Source organism: Cheilinus undulatus, linkage group 18, assembly GCF_018320785.1.
Source record: "Cheilinus undulatus linkage group 18, ASM1832078v1, whole genome shotgun sequence".
Classification (NCBI taxonomy): Eukaryota; Metazoa; Chordata; class Actinopteri; order Labriformes; family Labridae; genus Cheilinus; species Cheilinus undulatus.
The window spans coordinates 37505278-37528067 of record NC_054882.1 but is presented as its reverse complement, the minus strand read 5'-3'; the positions used below and the strand labels follow the sequence as shown (position 1 = coordinate 37528067).

The 22790-nt window shown below is 38.5% G+C and overlaps 1 protein-coding gene across 5 annotated transcripts in view; it reads left to right on the top strand.

Annotated features, from left to right (window-relative positions):
- The window catches only part of nrxn3a (neurexin 3a), a 275340-nt gene that overhangs the window by 111014 nt on the left and 141536 nt on the right, over positions 1–22790 (top strand). For all 5 annotated transcript variants that reach the window (XR_005993299.1, XM_041812741.1, XM_041812742.1 and 2 more), the window contains exon 6: positions 18859–19160. Coding sequence is in view for 4 of the 5 variants with exons in the window: in XM_041812741.1 (XP_041668675.1) it covers positions 18859–19160 (302 nt within the window). In the remaining variant the exon portion in view is untranslated. The remainder of the gene's footprint in view (positions 1–18858; positions 19161–22790) is intronic.

Sequence of the window (22790 nt, the reverse complement as noted above, 5' to 3'; positions counted from 1 at the left end):
GCACAACTGACTCATAACTGTAGTACACACTGTAGTCGTGGGGGCAGTAATGTGCCCAGTTCCCAACTGTTCAGTTAAAACAATAGAAGAAGAAGGAGTAGAAGAATCAACAACAGCAGAAGAAGAAGAGAAGGTGGAAGAACAACAGATATATCTGAGCAAAATGAGTCGTGGGCTCTGTGAGACGGCACATCTTCGTTTTAACAAGTGCATCAGCACATTATTTTCCAGTCTTGACTGTCAAAAAAAATGCATGTTTTGTTGATTTAGCGAACGCTGGTACAATAGCTAGATGAACGCTATAAAACAACTAGCCACACACGCTGCTGATGCTCCATGGCTGTTGTTTTTCCCCATGGAAAGTGGTTAAGAACCTGAATGAATGAATGAATGAAGATAAGGAAACTCCCCCGCCTTCCCGGTAAGATATCTGACCAATGAGGGACGAATTGGATTGCACGTGGCATTTGTTTACAGCTTTGGACTGCAAGAGACTTTTGCCGTGTGAACACAAACGAACCAAGTGACAACTGAAACAAATGTATCGTTTTTGCTCCTGAATTGGAACAAAGCAAACGAGCCACAGGTGTGAATACACCCACAGATAGAAGGATGGTTTCAAACATGCCTCTACTGGATGAAAGATTTCCCCGAAAGAAGTTTTATTGATTTTGATTTTATCGTTTACCTGTATGCCTGCACTGCAGCAAATCAGATGCAAACCCTACAGGCTTTAACTTCACTTTTAGGGCGCTGTAATGTTGTCCACCTTACATACAATCTGATTCTAAAACCTTAAACCTAAGCCTTTTCACACTTGAAAAATGCCAACGGAGTAATCTTCAAACGTGCATGTATCTTTTCTGGAATGCAATTTGAATTTTGTCATGTTTTGCATATTTTAGAGCAGTGATACTCAACATTAGAGCCCTACCGATATGGGATTTTTGGGGCCGATGCCGATGCTGATATTAGGGGCTAAAAAAAGCCGACATCCGATATATCAGCTAATATCCGATATTTTGGCCGATATCCGATATATTGGCCGATATACGAAATAAGAACATTGATATACACAGGATATATACTGTACATGAACACAAATGTGGACATGTGAATAACCAGTTGCATTTATCTTTGTTTATTTCACAAAGATGCAACTTAGACGACGTTAAAACGCTGTATAATAGCCTTATACTGTGGCTTTGGACCATATTAGACAGGAAAATGATAAATGTGCCAAATATGCATATAGATTATGTTTACAATGTGTTTCTTGATAACCCTGAGGAAGACCGCAAGCTTAACTGTGCCTGTTTTACAAAGTTGTTCTCTAAAGATCTACTATTAGTGAAACTTTCTGTCTCCACTCTGGTAGAATATGTCACAGGAAAGATAAACACCATATGAATGCTTTTCAAAGTAAAAGCCCAGTTTAGCATTTCTGTGGAAAAACTCCGATCACTTGTACAGAATGCTTTTATTTTGAATAGTTCCCGACAGTTCTGAGGGGTCAGAAAACTCGCTAAATATAGCGACGAAGTCGCTGAGTTGGCAACACTGAGTGAGGGAGAGCTGCTGCTGCACTCTGCCTCTGAGGGGGACTCGGGCTAAGTCCAGCATGAAGACACAACACAGACCAACAAGAGCAGAGACAAAAAAGTTTATTGGCTACATTTTGGCCAATGTTGATTAATCTGTGAAACGCTATGATCGGCCTGATTAATCGGCCCGCTGATAAATCAGGCGGGCTCTACTCAACATGTGGCTCTTGAGCCACATTTGGCTCATATGTGATGATTTGTGACTCTTTTGTGTCTTAAATTAAAACATTATCCCCCAAAAACCCTTAAATAAATGGAAACTTTGACCTCACACTAACCAGTTTGTTTCCCATGCTTATACAGCTGGCTTTAATTGTCAAATTTTAAATTTGTCTGTATATTTCCATTGCACTTATTTGCATTTTTTAAATCCATTTTACCATATTAAGCCTACTTTTGTCACTTCTTTTTGCCATTTTTTGCCCAGTTTTAGACTCTGTTGTCCTGCTTTTTACTATTTGCAATATTTTTCCCCATTTTTGCCACTTTTCAGCCATTTAAGCTGCATTTTGCCATTAAAAGCCACTTCTTCCCCCAGATTTTTGCCACCCTTTGCTGTTTCTTTTTGCCCATCCTCCCACCTTTTGCTGCCTTTTGCCCATTTAAGTCACTTTCCACTAATTTGTTTATGTTCTCATCACTTCTTGACCATTTTTGCCACCTGTAACACATTTTTTTGGTCACTTCTCACCTGAACTTTGCCACTTTCTGCACTTATTTGACACTTTTTCTCCCCAATGTTTGTCACTTTTTACCCAGTTTTTTACATTTTATGCTGATTTTGTTCCTTTTCACCCTTTTTGCCCCCTTTAACTTATTTTTTTTGCCACATTAACCATGGTTGCCACTTTTCACTACTTAGACTGAGGCTCTTGCAAAGGCATTTTGCAACAATTTGGCTCTTTGTTCAAGCGGGGTTGAGTAACACTGTTTTAGAGTAATGTGGCAGTCTGTGGAAACCCATCACCCTGAATGAACTGTTATTTTAATTTTACACAAACTTGAGTCCAGAAATCATATCGTGGTACATTTCTACATTCTCCAGAAGCAGGGCTGTAATCTACACATGAAGGAACATTGAAGTGGGCCTCTCTCTTTCCCTGAGCCCTCAGCTTTGATGGTGTGGGCGAACAGCTCCATTTGATATGCCAGGCGTGCGCTGTTGTACATGCTGTCCCCCCCTCAAGTGTCTCACTCAGTTCTAATTTACAGTCCCTACCCTGAGAGAAAGAAGAACCCAGCAATCACATTCATATTCAACACCACCTCAGATAATGCTTCTCTCTCTCTGCAGCCTCGTTTCTCCCAAGTTCACCAGAACTTTGTGTCTGTATTCTTAGTGAGAGAGCTGCTGTCTTTACTTAAAAAAAAACTGGTCATGAGAGGGACTGTTCAGATAAACCTGCTTATTCCTTTGTCATCTCTCTGTTAAATAAGACTGACAGAAGGTGGACAAAAATCTGAGGTGAAGGGACAGCTTCATGATCTTTGTATTGATTTTCTTTACATGATCAGATCAACCAATAACCCTCAGTTTCCACATACTACGTCTGTGCGATGATCCACACGTGATGTGCACTCTTGACCAAAGCGGTCCCTCCTTTTCAGTCTTTCATGTTCCACAGTATGCGCTCTAGTCTGTCTGGTCCAGAAGCAGACCAGAAGCACCACTCAGCTCTGCTCTGCTCCAGATATGTGCAAAGTTGATTTCCAATGGAAGTCGCTGCCAAAATGTGACAATTCATGTAGAGGAGATTGACCCAGACTGGAGGAAGAATGTGCAAAGCATCAAAATACAACACAATGCACTGACCCCTGACTGTAAATGTCATCACTACATCAACATTACATCATCTCCTGTAACAAAAATCATTTGGTCAAAGGCAGTGGTGTAGTCCAGGGTATACAAGGGTATACGGATTAGGCTCACTTTTTTGTTGTTGTTTTTTGCAAAATAAAAACGATATTTCCTAAATTTTGACTAAGTACAATTGCGCTTTGAATGTGTTTCAGTTGAAGGGGGTTTTGGGCACGAGCCTTGCAATTCGTAACTCGTAAAATCTCGTGTTGCGAGACTCCGCTGCAAGAAAGCTGGACGCTCAAAACCTGTTGCGTGTTGGTACGGTTATGATTACATCTACAGTGGCTGCCTTTTGAACAAAAGACGAAGGCAATGGATGATAGTTCAGAGGCAGAGTCCGTATGTATGGCTAAAGCCACGAATAAGGGTGTAAGTGTGATGTTAAGAAAAGTCTCAGCCTCCTCTTCTGTCCTCACGTACTGCGCCATGTTGTCTCGGAGTGAACTGTGTGACGTTGTTTGTTACATCCGGTTACGTGTAAATACGGAAAACGTGATTCCATTAGACTTTTGCGATGAATTTATATATCAAAACGTCTGAAAAACCTCGTCATGAGGTGTTATTGAGGGTTAAGGGGAGAACTGGGATTCAGCCAAAATCGCACTTCCCCACCTTCACCATTTTGTTGCCATTTTTAACCCATTTTAAATTTTGTTTTTCAAGGAAAGGGATTTTTAAGAAGGTGATATACTCCAGCACAACTGAATAAAAACAATATTTGTTGCTTCGATAAGAGTGGTTATTATTTAAGTTAAAAAACACAGATGTCACAACTTAACTCTACAGTGGACCATGATTTTGCCCCCAGTTTGCCCAGTCTTAGAAAGTTCTCCCCTTATGGACGACCTTGTCTAGTAGGACTATCTTGACTGTGCATGGCTTTGTTCAACTACCTTCAGGTACAGCGGGGGTCCCGGTCTCTGGTACCTTTATTTTGGGAGTCACAGGCTGAAAAGGGTGAGAACCACTGGTGTAGATGATGGATGGATGCAAATGGACTTTGGACCAATCCAAACAGGTTAAAAGTAAAAGTGCCTCTGTAGACCAGTGAGCTAAGAAATGATGGTGCACATTTTGCTGAAGCTCCCTTCACTTTTTATCGAAACACACAGCTACTTCTTAAGTGTTGTGAACTATACAGAGCAGTGAGAAGTAAATCTTAACTGGGAGTCATTTATCGCTAACTGATTATGCACTGAAATGACTGAAAAGTTGACCGTCTTCCCAGAAGTGTGTATTAAAAGATGAGAGCAGTCGAGTCCCAAGATCCCATAAAACAGAGCTTACAAACCTGAAAATGAACAAGACAGGCCACATGGATGTCAGGTTTTATATTTAAGGAGCTTCATTCCTTTTTTATACTAACTTCTACCTTCCTCTGTCCACATCTTCACAGCACTTTATTATTTATGAGTGGGTGACTTATTTATTGCAGTTTCATACTCGGACTACAACCATTAGCCCAGTGTTACTGAGGCCCGTCGTGACAGCAGTGAATTACAGACAACAAAGCAGATGGTATTATTCATCCTGCAGAGATTTTCAGCCATTAGACTCATACGCAGACTCGCTTAAAGCTGCCTGAGTTAAAACAGCCACAAACATCTGGGTTAAACGCTCTGCTTTTACCTGAGGTTAATAAACTTTTAATGTCAGGAAACATCCGCCAGCTGTGGAGAAAGCCGCCAACAAGATGAAGAACAATCAGACAAACCTCAGGGGAATCAACTAAAGGGTGAAATAAGGGTTAGTGGGACTCTTTTTAATGTGTGCCTTGGGTCCTTCCTACCTTAAATTAAAGTATCAGCCCAACATGAGACGGCTCACAGATATAGATTTAAGCAAGAAAGAAGGTTATACAGCAAAAACAGATCAAACTCCCTCCTGTGTTACTTTTCTTCACCTGTAACCAGCATTTAGCGGCGTAACTTTAACCCTCAGACACTTTCAAGTCATTAAGGACAAAAATGTCCACTTCCAAAAAACTGATATCAAAACTTTAACAGGTTCATATTTTTGTTCTGCTTTTTATTTGCATAAATCTCTTGAACAACTTCAGCTGTGCTCAAAACTACCAAACATTCAATCATGTTGAGGATTTTAACCCTTTAAATACCAGTTTGATTACTTAAAGTTGATGTTCTTTTTTATGAATAACAGCAAAAATGTGATATCTTCCCTAAACCAAATGTTCTAGATCCAGCCTGAATATGTCAATGATTAGCCAAAATATTGACTTTGATGCATTTTTAGCTTTTGTGTAGCATCCAATTTAAAATTTACTACCCTTTCGAGTCATTAAGGACAAGAAGTCCACTTCCAAAAACTGCAATAAAAATAGTATACATTAATATTTTTTTTTTTTTTTTTGCTTTTTGGGGTCAGATATTTTGGTCAACTTCAGTTCTGAACAAAACAATCAAATATTGAATATTTTTTGGATTTTAACCCTTTAAATGCCAGTTTGATTACAGGATGGTCATATTACTTCTAAAAACACACAAAACATTAATTATTTTCCAGAAAAGAAATGTTAGGGGGTGAGGGGTGTTTTTTTTAATCAGTCCTGGATATGTCAAACATTAGCCAAATATTGACTTCAATGCATTTTTAGTTTTTGTGTTGTCTGATTTAACATTTACCACCCTTTTGAGTCATTAAGGACAAAAACATCCACTTTGAAAACTGAAATTAAAATAGTATACATTAATATTTTTTCTGCTTTTTTGGGGTCAACTCTTTTGATCAACTTCAATTCTGATTGAAACAATCAAATATTGAATAATTATCAGGATTTTAACCCTTTAAATGCCCCAGCCATGCAACATTTGGTTTAAGGAAGACAACACATTTTTTTTTTTTTTTTTTTTGCTTTTTTTTCTTTTTTAAGAAACATTGACTTTAAGTAATCAAACTGGCATTTAAAGGGTTAAAATCCTGATTGAATGTTTTTTTTTTTGCACAGCTGAAGTTGTTTAAGAGATTTATACAAGAAAAGCGGGAAAAAAATATGAATCTGTTAAGTTTTTAGATCACTTTTTTGGAAGTGGACATTTTAGGGGTTGATTCTCATGCATGGATGTTGCACTCTCAAAAAAGGGGGAGAAAAAAGAAAGAAAATGATGAAAAACAAAACAAAAATGACAAAAAAAGAAAAAAAAAAATGAAAAAAGGCAAAATAATTGACATAAAAGATTTTTAAAAATGGAGAAAAAATTGACCAAAAAAAAAGTTGATGTAGCAAATGGCAGCTTTAGTCAAGAATAGCAGATTTATATGTGTTAATCATAAATCATACTTGGATCTATGTAAACATGTCAAACATTTAGTTATACCTCAGAAAAATGTTCAATCTCTGTTGGTTTTGGGGCTGTTTTATAGCTGTGGTTAATTAATAAAAAGTAAATAGCAGAACATATTTTTTTTTATCACATTTTCTGGATTTATGAAACTTCTCGGGGCCAGATTAAAAGCTGTGGGGGGCCTGATGTGGCCCTCAGGTCACCAGTTGATGATCACTGCTCTACATGCTTTTCAGCATTGATAGTTCTTCTACAGATGTGTAAGCTGCCCATGCTTTAAAAAAAATATATATAACCTTTATTCAACCAGGAAGTCCCACTGAGATAGAAATCTCTTTTACAAGAGAGACCTGGCCAGGGTAGCATCCATACAAAGTCAAAAGTGATATAAAACAGGTACAGATACAGCTTTAGGCACTAATGCAACCCCATACCATCAGAGAGGCATGCCTTAGAACTGAGCACCAATAAGCTGGATGGTCCCTCTTCGCTTTAGTCTGCATGACAGTGTCTGCAGTCCAAAAAGGAATTTCAAATTTTACTCATCTGACCACAGAACAGTTTTCCATTTTGCCCCAGTCTGTTTTAAATGAGCTTTGGCCCAGAGGAGATGGCAGCGTCTCTGGATCATGTTTACATTCGGCTTCTTCTTTGCGTGATGCAGCTTTAACTTGAAATCTTGGATGGCTAAGGCGAACTGTGTTGATAGACAATGATTCCTGAAAGGCTTTTTTCTGAGTCCTTGCAGTGATTTCAAAGTCTTGGTAATTTTCTTTGAGACACAGTTTTCTCCCATATTGGTGAACGTCTGCCAATCTTTAATTCTGAGAGTCTGCCCCTCTAAAATGCTCCTTTTATACCCAGTCATGCTACTGACCTGTCTGGAGTTCACCTAATTAGTTGAGCTGTTTTCAAGTGTGTTGCTGCCATCAAATTCTGTATGAAATGGCAAAGTGTCACTGTTTCAGCATCGAATATGTTGTTTGTGTTTTATTGTGAATAAAATATGGGTTTATGAGATTTGAAGTCATGTCCTTCTGACTCTTTTTGCATTCTCCACAGCACCCCAACCTTTTTGAATTGGGGTTTTTGTGTTTTACCAGCTTATTTACCGGTTTCTACATACATTTGTGAAATTACTGACCAGGTTATGTGGCACTAACATAATAAAAACACTTGCCTAATCTCTTGAAGCTGTCCTAAACGAGAGTATTCACGATGCAGTGATTCCAAAGCTCTACAATTTATCACACATGCAGCTAAAAAGTTGGAGCCACGCTTTCAGTCCTTCACCACCTGGAGCAAACCCGCCTCCCGTTACCTTCTAAATATGAGGGAGATTTACTGCGGCCATAACTTTCCCTTATGCCACCTCTCCTCATGACATTTTTATGGATGACCCCTCGCAGGACTCATCCGAGCTCATCCATCACATGCAGGCTCCAAATGGAGCAGCTTACGGATGCCATTAAAACCATTATGGGCCGATAACAATCTCCTCACTCCATCCCTGATTCAGTCATAAAGAAGTTCTTTTCATTCTCCGTTCATTACCATTCCATATTTCAATAAAATAGCTACGACTACCTCTCCAGGTGGCTGTTATCCTAAAATGAATTTTCTTTCTATACATCAGAAAAATACAGGTATTATACCTCTATGCTATAGCTTTAGATCTGGCTGTTTATTGACCATAAAATGATCATTTAAAACCTGTCTATATGGGTTTGTTTTGAGGGTAAACTGTCTTTCCTCTGCTGTTTTTCTACCTTTAAACCAGCCAAGTGAAGCAGGGCAGTGATCTTATTGTTGCAGTGCAGGTGGATTTTCTCAGGATGAACATTCACATAAATCTGTTTCTGCTGTGCAAAATATTTTCCCCTTTCTCATTCCTTATTTCTTGTGCGTTTAACATAAAAAAAATTCCAATATTAGGCAAAGATAATTAGAGTAATTTGATGCTGGGACGTCACTAGGCCACTCCAAAACCTTCATTTTATGTTTTTAAAGCCATTTAGAGGTGGACTCGCCAGTGTGTTACAGGTCAAGTGTACTTGAGGTCATAAACTGATGGCCAGGTATTCTCCGTCAGGGTTTTGTGGCTCAGAGCAGAATTCATGGTTCCATCAGCATCAAAGCAGATCATCACACTGCCACCACCATGCTCGACTGTTGGTATGATGTTCTTTCATGAAATCCTGTCTTAGTTTCAGTCCACAGAATATTTTCCCAAAAGTTTTGGCCTTGGAACTCTCCCATGGATTCTTCTTTCTTATTGACATGAACTCTGACCTTAACTGAGTCAAATAAGGTCTGCAGGTCTTTAGATTTTGTTCATGGTTACTTTGTGACCTCCTGGATGAGTCATTAATGCATTCTGGGAGTAATTTTGGTGGGCTGGCCACTCCTGGGAAGATTCGCCACTGCACCAGGTTTTCTCCATTTGTGGATAATGGCTCTCAGCTTGGTTTACTGGAGTCCCAAAGCCTTAGCATTGCAGGGAGTGTCTTTTCCTTTTTCACAGAACCTATTTCCATGTACAGTGTTAGAGACCTATCAAAATACTCACACTCTTAAATATCCCATGCTTTATTTTTTATCTGTTACTTAAAACAAAGTTCACACAATGATTGATGACTGAGGCCATAACCCAGTGATACTCAACGCTTGGCTCCTGAGCCCCATGTGGCTCTTTTATGTCTTAATTTAAAATATTATTCTTTTAAACTTTGACCTCAGAAATTATCCATTGCAAGTCACATTAATCAGTTTGTTTCACACACTAATACAGTAGGTTTTAATGGTCAAACTTAATTGTCAACCTTTATGTTTTTTCTTTGTATATTTACATTGCTCTTATTTGCAATTTTTTTGTCCATTTTCTTTTACATTTTTTGCCACTTCTAATCAATTTCTGCTGTTTTTAGTCCATTTTTACCACTTCTTTTAGCCACTTTTCGATCATTTTAGCCACTTTTATCCTGCTTTTTTACGATTTTTCACCCATTTCAGCTGGTTTTTGCCACTGAATGCCACTTTCACCCTGTTCTCCCACCTTTTACAGCCTTTTTTTTTTTTTTGCCAATTTTAGTCATTTTTCACTTATTTTTTGCTGCTTTTGACAACCTGTCACTCATTTTTTTGTGACTTTGCACCCATATTTGCCACTTTTCACCCAATTTTCTCCACTATATGCCTATTTTGCCCCTTTTTCTGCCCATTTTTCACCACTTTTATCACACTTTTCCCCCTTTTTCATGAGTTTTAGCCACTTTTATCCTGCTTCTTTGCAATTTTTCGGCCATTTCAGCTGCCCTTTTGCCATTAAATGCCACTTTCACCCCATTTCCTCACCTTTTTACTGCATTTTTGCCCATTTTAGTCACTTTTCAACATTTAGATTGTGGCTCTTGCGATGGCATTTTTCAACATTTTGGCTCTTTGGTTGAGCTGGGTTGAATAAAACCGCCATAACCTCATTTATATGTTTACTGCGGTAATAAACATGGGAAACATAATATGAAATGCAATATGATCTCAGATCCACATAGATTTTACTTTAGGACAAGACTGCATAATCATCTTCTATAATAGTTGTTTATTATTTATAGGGAGTGAAACTTTTAATAGTGATAAGAAACATAAAAATGTTGTCAGTGTTCTGAAAGAGCTTAACATTTCTCCGTCATGTTCAGATCAGGATTGGGTTAAAAATTTGCTTAAGTTCACGATGAAACACACTAAATAGAACGTAAAAATCCTAAAATCAACTGATAGAAACGGGGTTACGTTCTGCAGAATTTGTCTCCTTTTCTCTGCTAAAAGACTTCATTTTTCTTTGTCTTTTGTCTTTTACCCATCATGCCTTTTTCCCCTCACACTGCTCAGCCCACTGGCTCAGCAGACACTAACACAACATTTTGTTGATGCACTCGTGTGTGGGACTAATCCTCGGTGATGACAGGCAGAGATCACACCATTAGGTTAAAAGCACTTGGAGGGGGGCTGATAGCGCACAGTTCTGAGTTGATTGTCCCTAAAAATTACCCACAAAGGTGTGCAGTCTTCTGCTGTTCATACAGAGAATCTACTTCCTGTGATAAATATTCATGCTTTGTGTTGGTAAAGAATTGTGCTTTTATTACTGAGGAAATCTTTGTTCTTTTCAAATCTTGTATTTGACGTTCTACTATTCAGAGTTACATTTTTAAAACTGTTCACTTTTTTCCTTAAATCTGCCATTTTATTCTACTTTCTCATCCCTGTATGACCTTTAAAGGCAGCGCTTTTCCTTTACTCTGTTTGTCCAGACATTATAAATTAAAGACTAGGTGAATAAAGGAGCAGTTCATGGTTAAGTAACACATCTGCTGTTCAATAATTGATCATTCTCCCATCATTGGAGGTGTTTTAGGAGTTGGACTGTCTGAGATTTCAGGTCTTATACAGGCATTGAGATCATTTGGGAAGATTTGCTTATAAATCCAGTCATGTGGTCACTATTTTATCTGGTTTAAGTCTCTTTTTCGACCAGTGGAGCCATCTTCAATGAAAACAGGTATAAAGCAATTCTGCATCACAAATGCATCACAATACAAAAGAATTAAAGGAAAAAATGTAACCTGATTGAAATTCTGATTGTTTAGTAAGTAGAAGCGGTGCATGCACCCACAATGAAGTCGTACTGTTGGACTTGGTTGTGCGTTTGCAGCCTATTTGATGGTAATTTGGTTGTTTCATCTTCTAGCACAGCAGCATGTCTGAATGTAAAGCTAGAAGAAATATCCCTGTAGACCGCACAGAGACTGGCCATCATTCAGGGCTAACCAGTGGACCAATCAAAGGGCTTGGAGTTGACATTCTTGAGGAGGTGCACAGGTGAACTGTGCAGATCTATGGTGTATGCCAGTGGGTCACAATGGTGTGGCGGGGCCCACTAGTGTGCCTTGAGGCAAGTCTAGGTTTGTACTTTTTGCCACTTTTCCCATTTTTGCCACCTTTTTAAACCTTTTTGCCCACTTTTGCTATTGTTTTGTCATTTTTGCCAATTTTTAGAATCACTTCTAACCCCTTTTTGCCACCTTTTTTTTGCTCACTTTTGCTGTTGTTTGGCCACTTTTTAGCCAGTTTTTTTTTCATCGTTTTTAGCCACTTTAACCAATGTCCCCCCTTTTTCTTAAACCTTTGCACCCATTTTTTTATTGTTGTCATTTTTTCACAATTTTTTAATTCACTTTTAACCCTTTTTTGCAACTTTTTTGGCTCTCTTAACCTTTTTTTGCCACCTTTCTGCCAATTTATGCCCACTTTTGCTATTGTTTGAGCACTTTTTCCTAAAATTTGCCACATATGGAGAGAAAAAAACAAACACTTTTTGTCACTTTTCCCCACGTTTGGCCACTTTCTTCTCAATTCTCCTCATCAACACATCTGTTGTGTTTTTTCACAATTATTCAGTTCTTCTCAACTAAAGTTGTCTCACTATCTTCCACCCATCCTGATTTTTCTGCACATTATGACCTCACTATGAAGATGACATTACTTTCCTAATCATTTAGTTTAGTGTCTCCATCAACATTGTTATCATTACCAATAAAGAGGAAATTCTGTTTTAATGGATAGCATTTTTGAGAAGGCTATATCTTACCCAAGCAGATAAATAAAATTGAGTTTTGTTGCTTTGATCAGAAAGTTTATTATTTGGGTTAAATATACAAGTATTCACAGTTTAACTTAACAATGGACCATGGTTTAGCTGACCTCCATGTTACCTCAGTTTGCTGGACCCCAGACAGCTCTCCCCATAATCCCCCCTTATGGGTGGCCTTGACTGTCATTATTGAAAGAATCTATTCTGTATCCATATGAATATAAGGTGCTCGAGATTTTGGCTGAACTTTAGGTGTGCTTTGGACAGAAAAAGTTGAAAACCAATGGTGTATGCTACAGTATAGATTGAATGCAGAAGCATACAGTAAACCTGACTTCTACTCCTTACATTTTATTTCTAAAAGCCTGAGAATGTTAAACCTTGCATTGCTGATATCTTAGCTCCAAAGATTCTTACCAACTCCAGCTATTTATTTTTCTAAATCAATTTTTATTTTTGATATCACTTTCACTTTTTGTGTTCAGTTTCAGTCTTGCTTCTGCACATTTTTGCTGCTGCTTTGTCTGTTTATGAGGCCTCCAGGTCTGAAGATGTTCTGAGTTCTTTTGTGAAGTCCTGGATGAGTTGTCGTTGCACTAATGGAATAATTTTCGTATGCAGGTCACTCCTGGAGGGGTTCCACTGTTCCAGGTTTTAACCTTTTGTGTATAATGGCTCTCACCATGGTTGACTGGAGTACCAAAGCCTTGGAATGGCTTTGTGACCCTTTCCAGACAGATAGACTTTAATGATTAGTGAAGGTGATTTCAGCTTTTACAAAAAATGTTGTTTATCACAGTTAAGTCGTGTTTAAGCAAGTGGAGCAATCACAGTGTCTATAAAAGTTTACACCCCGTTGGATGTTTTACCCTTTTACTGATTTCATAGACAATCACGGCTTTATTTTTGACCAAAACAAATTACAATGACTCTTTGATGTCAAAGTGAAAACAGATTTTTTTTCAGAGTACTGAAATTCAAACAAAAATGTGAAAAGTAAAATAAATGACTGCATAAATATTCACCCCTTTAAAGTGTCTGACCTAATTCAACAGAGTTCCAGTCAATTAGTATACAAACACCTGTATCTGGAAGGTCCCATCACTGATTAATCAGTTTTCCTGGCTACCATTACACCATGAAGACAAAAGGACACTCCAAGCGACTCAGAGGAAAGGTCATTGAAAAGTTTAAGTCAGGGGAGTGACACAAAACATTTCCAAGGCACTCAACGGGGTTCAGTTAAATCCATCATCAAGAATTGGAGGGAATGAGTCACATGTCTAAATCTGCCTAGATCAGACCGTCCTCACAAACTTAGTGAGTGTGCAAGAAGGAGACCAGTGAGAGAGACCACCAAGACACCTTTGACTATGAGAGACTCTGCAGACAACACCAGTCACCAGTCAAAGCTTTATGGGAGAGTGGAGAATGTTAATTTTGGCAGCTATTCTTAATTTTAGTCTTAGTCTTTAGATTAATGTCTTTTAGTTTTAGTCCCATTTTAGTCATTTCTACCCTTTTTAGTTTTAGTCTAGTTTTAGTTGACAAAAACCCAAGACATTTTAGTCTAGTTGTAGTCCATAAAAAGTCATCACATTCTAGTCTTTACTTTTAGTCCAAGCATTTATTTTCTTGCCTAAATCTGGTAGTGTGTTCTCTGTACTGTGCCAAACCTGGGTCTCTGCTTTCTACAGCTGAAAGGCAGAACAGCTACAGCTGCATTGTTTGCTGACAGATTTACCACCAGTGGAGAAATATCATAGATTTTGAATGTCCGATGAAAATCACATTACATTTTTGTCTTGTTTTAGTCATTTTGATGAAAACTAACCTTACTTTTTGTCCGTTTTAGTCATCACAGATCTATAATTGTTGGTCTTTGTCTAGTTTCTGTCATGGAAAAAAAGGCTGCCGCAAACATTTTTAGTCAGTTTTAGTCAGCAAAATTAACACTGATCTGTTGAAGAAAACTTGTATCAAATCTTCACTAAAGTTTACCAAAAGACATGTGGGAGACTCCGTGGTCAAGTGGAAAAAAGTTATTTGGTCTGATGAGATCAAAATGGTGCTTTTTGACCATCAGACAAGCCACTTTCATGCTTCACTCTGTGAGGCACGGTGGTGGCAGCATCATGCTGTGGGGATGCTTCTAAGCACCCAGCCCTTGTAAAGGTGCACCACCACCGAAAACACCACATATTTTCATTTAACCGGCAGGACTTTGACATCAAAGATTTTTTGTCTGTTTTGTTAAAAGAGACTGATTATGATGACCATGACTGATTTAAAGGGTAACATATCCAAGGGGGTGAACACTTTTTTATGAGCACTGTACTTTACACATGGGGCATTTTGTGTTTACTCAGGTTATCATTTTCTAAAACTAAAATGTGTGTGATGATCTAAAACATTTGAGTGTGACCAATTTGCAATGTATAAGAATTTTGTTCTTTTTTCAGTCAGCACATGCTTTGAAAGCTTAGTACCTGTCTTATTTAGTACCTGTCGGCTTTGTGGGACTAGTTTCTCTTTTTGCCAGTTTGATAGCCTTGAAGAAGCATGTTTGAGCCTTTATAGATTTAAGTGACGACAAGCTAAGGTTATCAGGTAAAAGCACGTGAGTTTCCATCTAAACGGGCCTTGCAGAGATGATCATCATTTCATTTTAACTTTCAGAGGCTCCAGAACTAAAGTACTGAAGCCTCCGCTCCTTCGGTCATGATGAAGCGGTCCATGTTGTGTGGGATGAGTCTTCTTTGAGGAAGTGATGCCCGAGGTGTCTGTGTTAAGGAGATGAAAGCCGTGGCCATTTTGTTTCATTTTTCCTCCTTTTCCTTTTTTTCCGGCGTGGAGTGGTGGGTGGAGGCGGGGCTTTGTTGCAGAGCACATGAAAGCAGCACTCATGCGGATCCTCGTAGCGTCTCGCTGGCTGATAGATTGTGCCGTGCTGCTGTGTTGTGGCTGAGCTCACAGTCTGGCGTTTTTTGCTTAAGCGACAGAGAGTTAATTGAGGATGATCTCACAGATAACGACTTCTGACTGAACCATTTTTCTGTGTTAGGCCTCTCTCTTTCTATCAGTATTCCTCCGTTCTCTCCTACAGAAGTGAAAAATACAGTCACTGCTCACTTCTCTATGTGGCTTTCCTCCCATCTTTGCTTCTCGGTCTCATCACAAGCGTAACCACTGTGTCACAAGCCGGCTATTTGACAGGAAATGGCAATTTCAACTGGCAAGATTAGGCCTTTGATGTTGTTAGATGATAGCTATCGGCACTCTCTCTTTATTTCTGCCATAGCAGGCATTTCTTTCTGTTATGTGCTGCAAATTTCTGGAGGTTCAGAATTTTCTGGACTGACTCTGTCTCTATTTATTTCCCAGTCACATGACTTAAACTATACTGTAATTATTGGTTAATGATTTTAACTACTCAGTCATGTTTTCAAGTTATATTTCGTCTTCTGCTTTAGCATTACTACCTTTTTTTTGGTTTAATTTCCATCCAGTATCATTAGAGCTAATTTTCCACCTCATAAAGTGGAGCTTTTGACATGTAGTGATGTACAGTTCAGTCAGGAACACACTTGTCATACATTTAACCATTTTTTTGCAAACTGGACATAGGTTCTGCTCAAAAGATCCTCCCTGGATAAGTCCAGCAGCATGCTTTGACTTTCCACTGAGTGCATAGCTAGAAACCTCCACATAGAATTATGAATAAGCACGTTTAATATGGTAAAACTAGTTCAAAAGCAGTTAATCCATAGATCTGAGTATGAGGGTACAACAAGCTGTACACTATAAAGGAGGAGGCTGGGGTGGAGGAGGTTAAGCTTTGAAGCAGCAGCAGGGTGTTGCATCAGCATTAATGCAAACATAAGTGAGATAAGTGAGAAATATGTACACAGCTGTGTTGAGAGAAAGAGCTGTGATTGGCTTTGGGAGCTAGGAGGTGATAATTAGGATCAGCTGGCCTGGGCATAGGACTGCCTTGTCCTGCTTGAACTAACACTGAGCTTGATCTTTTTCAACAGGCAAGGACATACTGTACCCAAGGGGTGGCCATAGATATCTGATTGGCCACACCAGTGGTCACAACTTTTTGCGAACAGATAGCAAGCAACAGGCTGCTAGCAGAGTCATATTTGTACAAAATCCAGTAGTAGTGGTTGGTTAACCAGTCGCCAGAAAAATTTCTGTCTGTCACTCCGTCACATATTTTGCAAAAAATCAATTTTTCAGGCTGTTCTAGCAAAAGTAAGTGCCCCTGGCTTGTCCACATTCCTCCCCAAGAATCAGAAAAATCCATTCCCTCCCCCCTTTTCTTTCTTCACCTTTCAGAAAATGTGTGCTGAAAAAAGCCGTTCTCAGATTTTCCCCTCATGATGTCATGTGGGGAGTTAGCCCCGCCCCCAGGTCCAGTTGGCCCTCCCGACTTTGAAGAAAGTTCTGCCCTCCTCTCCTGATCCTCCTCTTGGCTGGCAGCTTAGAGGAGGATCAGGAGAGCCATGTCCATTAAGCCAGGGGTTCTCAACCTTCTCAGCATGCTACCCCCAAAATAAAGGTGCCAGAGTCCGGGGACCCCCACTGAACCTGAAGGCGGTTGAACTCAGCCATGTACAGGAATAGTCATGTGCAGACAAGGCCGTCCATAAGGGGGGATAAAGGGGAGAGCTTTCTAGGGCTCAGCCATGAAGTGAACAGAACTGTGGTCCATTGTTATATTAATCTGTGATAAACATTTTTTTTTTTTACCTGAATAATAGCCACTCTTATCAAGGGAGTTTTTTATTATTTGTGCTGTTATATATAGTCATCTTAAAACTGTAAATCCTTGTTTTTTAAAATCATAAATAAAAGGGGTTAAAAATGAACAAAAAATGGTGGAAAAGGTGGTGAAATGGGATTTTAAAAACCACAAAAATGGGTCAAAAGTGGCAAAAATTTGATAAGAGTAGCAGAACATAGGGAAAAAATTGGCATGAAAGGATTAGAGTGGTAAAAACGGGCATAAAAAGTGGTAAAATGGTTTGAAAGTGTCAGTATTGGCTTAAAAGTGGCAGAAATGGGGGAAAAGGTGGTGAAATGGGATTAAAAAGTGAGAAAAATTAGTTTAAACCAGCAAAAATGGGCATGACAAATAGTGAAATGTGGTTAAAGTTGCAAAAATAAGCATACAAAAATGGTGAAAAGGGGTTAAAAGCGACGAAAATGTCTTGGAGGTGGAAAAAATGTGCAGAAAAAACATTGAAATTTGATTTAGAAGTGGAAGAAACGGGAGTCGTAGCAAAAATGTATTAAAAGGGGCAAAATTTGGCAAGAAAAAGTGATGAAAACAGGTTAAAATGTGGCAAATTTGGTGTGAAGTAGCCGAAAAAGGGTAAAAAGAGGCAAAAATTGGCTCATATTGTGCAAAAAAATGTTCCTAGTTTATTTAAGACATCTAGCGACCCCTTCCCAGTGTGTCACAACCCCCAAGGGGATCCCATCCCCAACGTTGAGAAGCCACATCCATTTTCTGAGAGGGGCGGAGTCAGACAGCTCAGTAACATTTAAAGCCACAGACTCAGAAGCAGCTTGTTCTGAGCAGGGCTGAAACAGAGGGGTTTTTAGACGTGCAATAATCCAATACTGGAGTGTTTATTCAGAAACAAACTTCACAGGCATGTTTGACCTCTGACACTTATATAAAAATGTTTTAAAGGGGGGTAATATGTGACCTTTAAGAGCAGCCAGATAACCAGGTCAGTGTGCTATCACAGTTTTTTTCAAATATGTTGTTAAAATTTCAGGCCTTTCACCAGGTCCTACTGTACCTTGTCAATCAAAGTTTTTCTTTGTCTTTAAATGTCATTGCCAACTTGACTATTTTTTTTTTTTTTTTTACCAATAAATAAATTTTGTCCATAGGGGGAGGTAAAAGCCTTTTTTTCCAGTTCTCTTGCAAACTGAATAGGATTGGCCTTTCTTTTGCATTGCTACATTAATTTTACTCTCCACATTTACAAGCCACCCAGGGCCAGCTGCTGAGAAGAATCCCCACAGCATGATGCTGCCACCACCATGTTTCACAGAGGGGATTGTATGTTTGTGGTGTTTTGCAGTGTTTGGTTTCTATCTCCCGCATGTCTTTTTGCGAGCTCTAGTTGAGATTTAAAATGATTTTTAATTTGATTTCGTATATGAAATCAAATTAAAAGTAGATGTTCTCAAGTGTCTCCTACAGAAGTCAAGTCACCTCCATTTTGTAACATAGTAACATGGTCATTTTCACAGCAGAGATGAACCTGTTTACAGCCTGGTAGAAAATGCAGCTTTGGTCTGAATAGTTCACATAGGTTGAGTTCATCCCTAACTTGATAACGGCATGCTTAAATGATGATTTTGAATATTAGTTTCCTCAACACTTCTTTTCTTTTTTTCTTATTTTCTCTACAGCGAGGGAAGAAAATGTGGCCACTTTCCGGGGCTCGGAGTACTTCTGCTACGATCTCTCCCAGAACCCCATCCAGAGCAGCAGCGATGAGATCACGCTCTCCTTCAAGACGTGGCAGCGTAACGGTCTCATCCTCCACACCGGGAAGTCAGCCGACTACGTCAACCTAGCGCTGAAGGACGGAGCCGTGTCCCTCGTCATCAACCTGGGCTCGGGAGCCTTCGAGGCCATCGTGGAGCCGGTCAATGGGAAATTCAACGACAACGCATGGCACGATGTCAAAGTGACACGCAACCTGCGACAGGTAAGTATAGAGGTGGGGGCTGATAGGGGAAAAGGTGAATGGAGCAATAGCTAACTTATCTTAAATTCAATCTTAGTGGACAGTACAGCAAAATGTATCGACAGACAATTTCTGGAAGTGTTCCTGAGTCTATGCCACTGTTACTCAACCCTGCTCAACCAAAGAGCCAAATTGTTAAAAAGAAAAAAAAGAAAAAAAAAACTTTGCAAGAGCCACAATCTAAGTGGTGAAAAGTGGCGAAAATGGGTTAAAATGGCAATAAAAAGTGGCGATAAAGTGGTGAAATGGTCCAAAAGTGGCAAAAATTGATTAGAAGTAAGTTACAGGTGGCAAAAACGGGTAACTAAAATGGGCCTAAGTGGCAAGAAATAGGAAAAAAACTGGCATTCAATGGTAAAAGACAGCTTAAATGTGCAAGAAAGGGCAACAAATGGCAAAGTGGAGGCTGAAAGTAGCAAAAAGCTAGATAAACAAGGCAAAAACTGGTGAAAAATAGCAAAAATTGATAACAAAAATGAGTTACAGTTGGGAAAATTGATCAAAAATGTGGCAAAAAATTGGGAAAAGAGGCTAAAATGGACAAAAGTTGCAAATTTGTCAAAAAACAGCAAAGAAGTGGCAAAAAAAATTGTGAAAATTGGCAACAATTGGGTGAAAAAGTAGCAAAATTGATTAAAAAATGAGTTACAGGTGGCAAAAATGGCAAAAAAGAAAAAACTGTAAAAATGAGGCAAAAAATGAGTGAAAAGAGAATAAAATGGACAAAAGTGCCAAAGCACTCAATGGAAAAAGGCAGCTTAAATGGCTGAGAAGGGGCAAGACATGGTAAAAAGTGGAAAAATTACAAATAGCAGGACATGATGGTGGGATATTCAAAACCTTTGCAATTTTATGTTAAGGAACATTTTTCTGAAATTGTTCCACATTTTCTCATATTGGCAAACCTCTGCCCATCTTTGCTTCTGAGAGACTCCTCTCCTCTAAAATGCTCCTTTTATACCCAGTCATGTTACTGACCTGTGGCCAATCAACCTAATTAATTGCAAAATGCTCCTTCAGCTGTTTTTCATCAGTACCACTTATTTTTTCCAGCCTTTTGTTGCCCAACCCTACATTTTTCAGATGTGTTGTTGCCATCAAATTCAAAATGAGCTGATATTTTGCATGATAAGGTAAGATGTCTCAGTTTCAGCTGCTGATGTGTGTTTATGTTGTATTGTGAATAAAATATGCGTTATCTCCATGGGTCAAATCATTGCTGCACATTAGAAAGTTTTAAAGTTTTAACCCTCTTTGCTGTGACATCTGTGGCTGCTGATGGTAGCAGCAGGAGCAGTTTTATATTACAGTTAAGTAGCAACCTTTATAAAATGAAAAGGGACGCAGCAGAAACATCTGTCTGCAGTACAGCTTCCTTGATGATCAGTCAGTCAAAAAATACTTTGGCCACAATCTCGTAGTTTTGCAGCCTCTAACTCTTCCATCACTCAGAAAGATTTACAACAATGGCCAAAAATGTCTTGTTTTGTTGACACATTTTGATGCAGTTTCCCTTACAGTTAACCTTTGTGACCAGTTGTTGACCACCCTGTTAGCATAAGCCATTGGACACATCAATATTTTACTGAAGTTGCAGTCATTAAAAAGCACTTTAGAGCACCTGGGGGCCGTGAAAGATCTCAGTGAAGGGGGGGGGCATGTTTCCTCTGATGTTACATGTGCATATATTTTCAAAAATCATGACTGGAAACAGCAGCTCTGACAGATGACTGATGTTAATACCCTCATCTATGGATTTTTTTTCTACTTTTTTCAATGAAAGGTAATTTGTCATGATTTTGTTTATATCTCATTTATGAAATCCATTGCTCATTTCATTTCATTTGTGTCTCATCCATCCCATCTCCCTTTAAAGCGAGCAGGCACTGGATTCTTTTGGGTACAGACGCTCCACTGTATGGTAGATATCATTGTCATTGTCACTTTTGGTTTGCTGTGTGCCTCTTTTTGCTTCTTTTTAAATTTTTCATAGCCCTCTCTTCATCTGGGTGTTGCTTTATCTGTTTTACACTCACCTGGTTTATCCAGTCAGACTGCTTCTTTGCCTTCCACTCTACGGTCTTCATCTTTCTTTGTCTCCTTTAATGGTTGCCTCTTCACTGAGTCTGCATAAATCAACTTTACTGTTTGTGGTTTTTGACTCTCTTATAATGTACAACTGTGCCAACCTTTCAGATTGGGTTAAAAAAAAGAAAATACAGTCTTTTGTGACAAGTAGTGACACATTTAGGCCCTGACCTTGCTTACATACTTGCTTGTTATGATGGGAAATCTGTTTCTGTTAGAGCAGGGGTGTCAAACTCAATCACAGCAGGGACTGGATTCTGGACTTACTAGGGCCAACACAACCTTAAAGTGTCAACCTCATCTAAACCAGTAATAAAATATAAAGAACAGCAGTGATGCTAAATCATTTGGAAATTCAAAAAAGTAAAAATGCTAAGTTTAAAGGCTCAAAATCCAACATAAAAAGTCGAACTTATTAGTTCTAAAGGTCATAACAGGATATTAAAAATAGAAAAATAATGTTTTAAAAAGCAAATATGTGAGTAGAAAGGTGAAGTCACAAGTTTGAAATGTCAAGATATGACTTAAAATTTTAAATTATGAGTCTCACAGGTCAAAATATGGGATTAAAGAGCCAAAGTTAGGAGTTAAAAATGTCAAAATATGAGCTAAAATTTTAAACGATGACTTAAAAAGTTAAAAGATATGACTTGAATTTAAAATTGTGAGTCTAAAATGTCAAAATATGAGAAAAAATTGAAATCATGAGTTTAAAAGTCAAAATATATGATTAAAAAGCCACAATTAGGAGTTCAAAATGTAAAAATGTGATACAAAATTTAAAACAATGAGTGGAAAACATACGAATATGACTTAAAATTTAAAATTGTGAATGTAAAAGATAAAATATGATCTATAAAGTCCAAATTATGAGTTGAAAAGGTCAAAGTATGAAATGAAAAGTCAAAATCATAAGTTTGAATCATAATTTTAAGATGCAAAATTGAAAATATGGAATAAAAACACAAATTAATTTCTTTTCCCACATTCTTGACTTTTTACCTATTTTTTTCTTCCTCTTTACTTTTTCAGAATTTTATGGCTCAGCAAGGAAATTTTAAATAATCAAGGTTACATTTACATTTTTATACTGGAGTAAATCTGCAGAGCTCATACTGGTGGGCCAGTTAGAATACAAATATGATAGGATCTTGCGGGTCGGATATAACTGTTCCATGGGCCAGATTTGGCCCCCAGGCCTTAAGTTTGACACCCCTGTGTTAGAGCACTGGATCATTTGGCTCAGCTCACTCAAGAGGCGATCTTTTGGCTCTGAAATGGGTCTTCATCTGACTTTTAAAATGTATAAAAGAGCCGTTTTATAGGACATGCTCGTGTCATTATGAGGTTTTTCTTCTTAACCTCTGAAGCTCTAGCAGGACCAAATCCTGCTCGCCTTGATCTGAACAAACTTGCTCTGTGTACTCTGTTTCTGCACAAAAATAGTCATGTGACACATCAAATTAAACAGAAGAAGCTCAGCTACAAGCCCAAAAAACATTT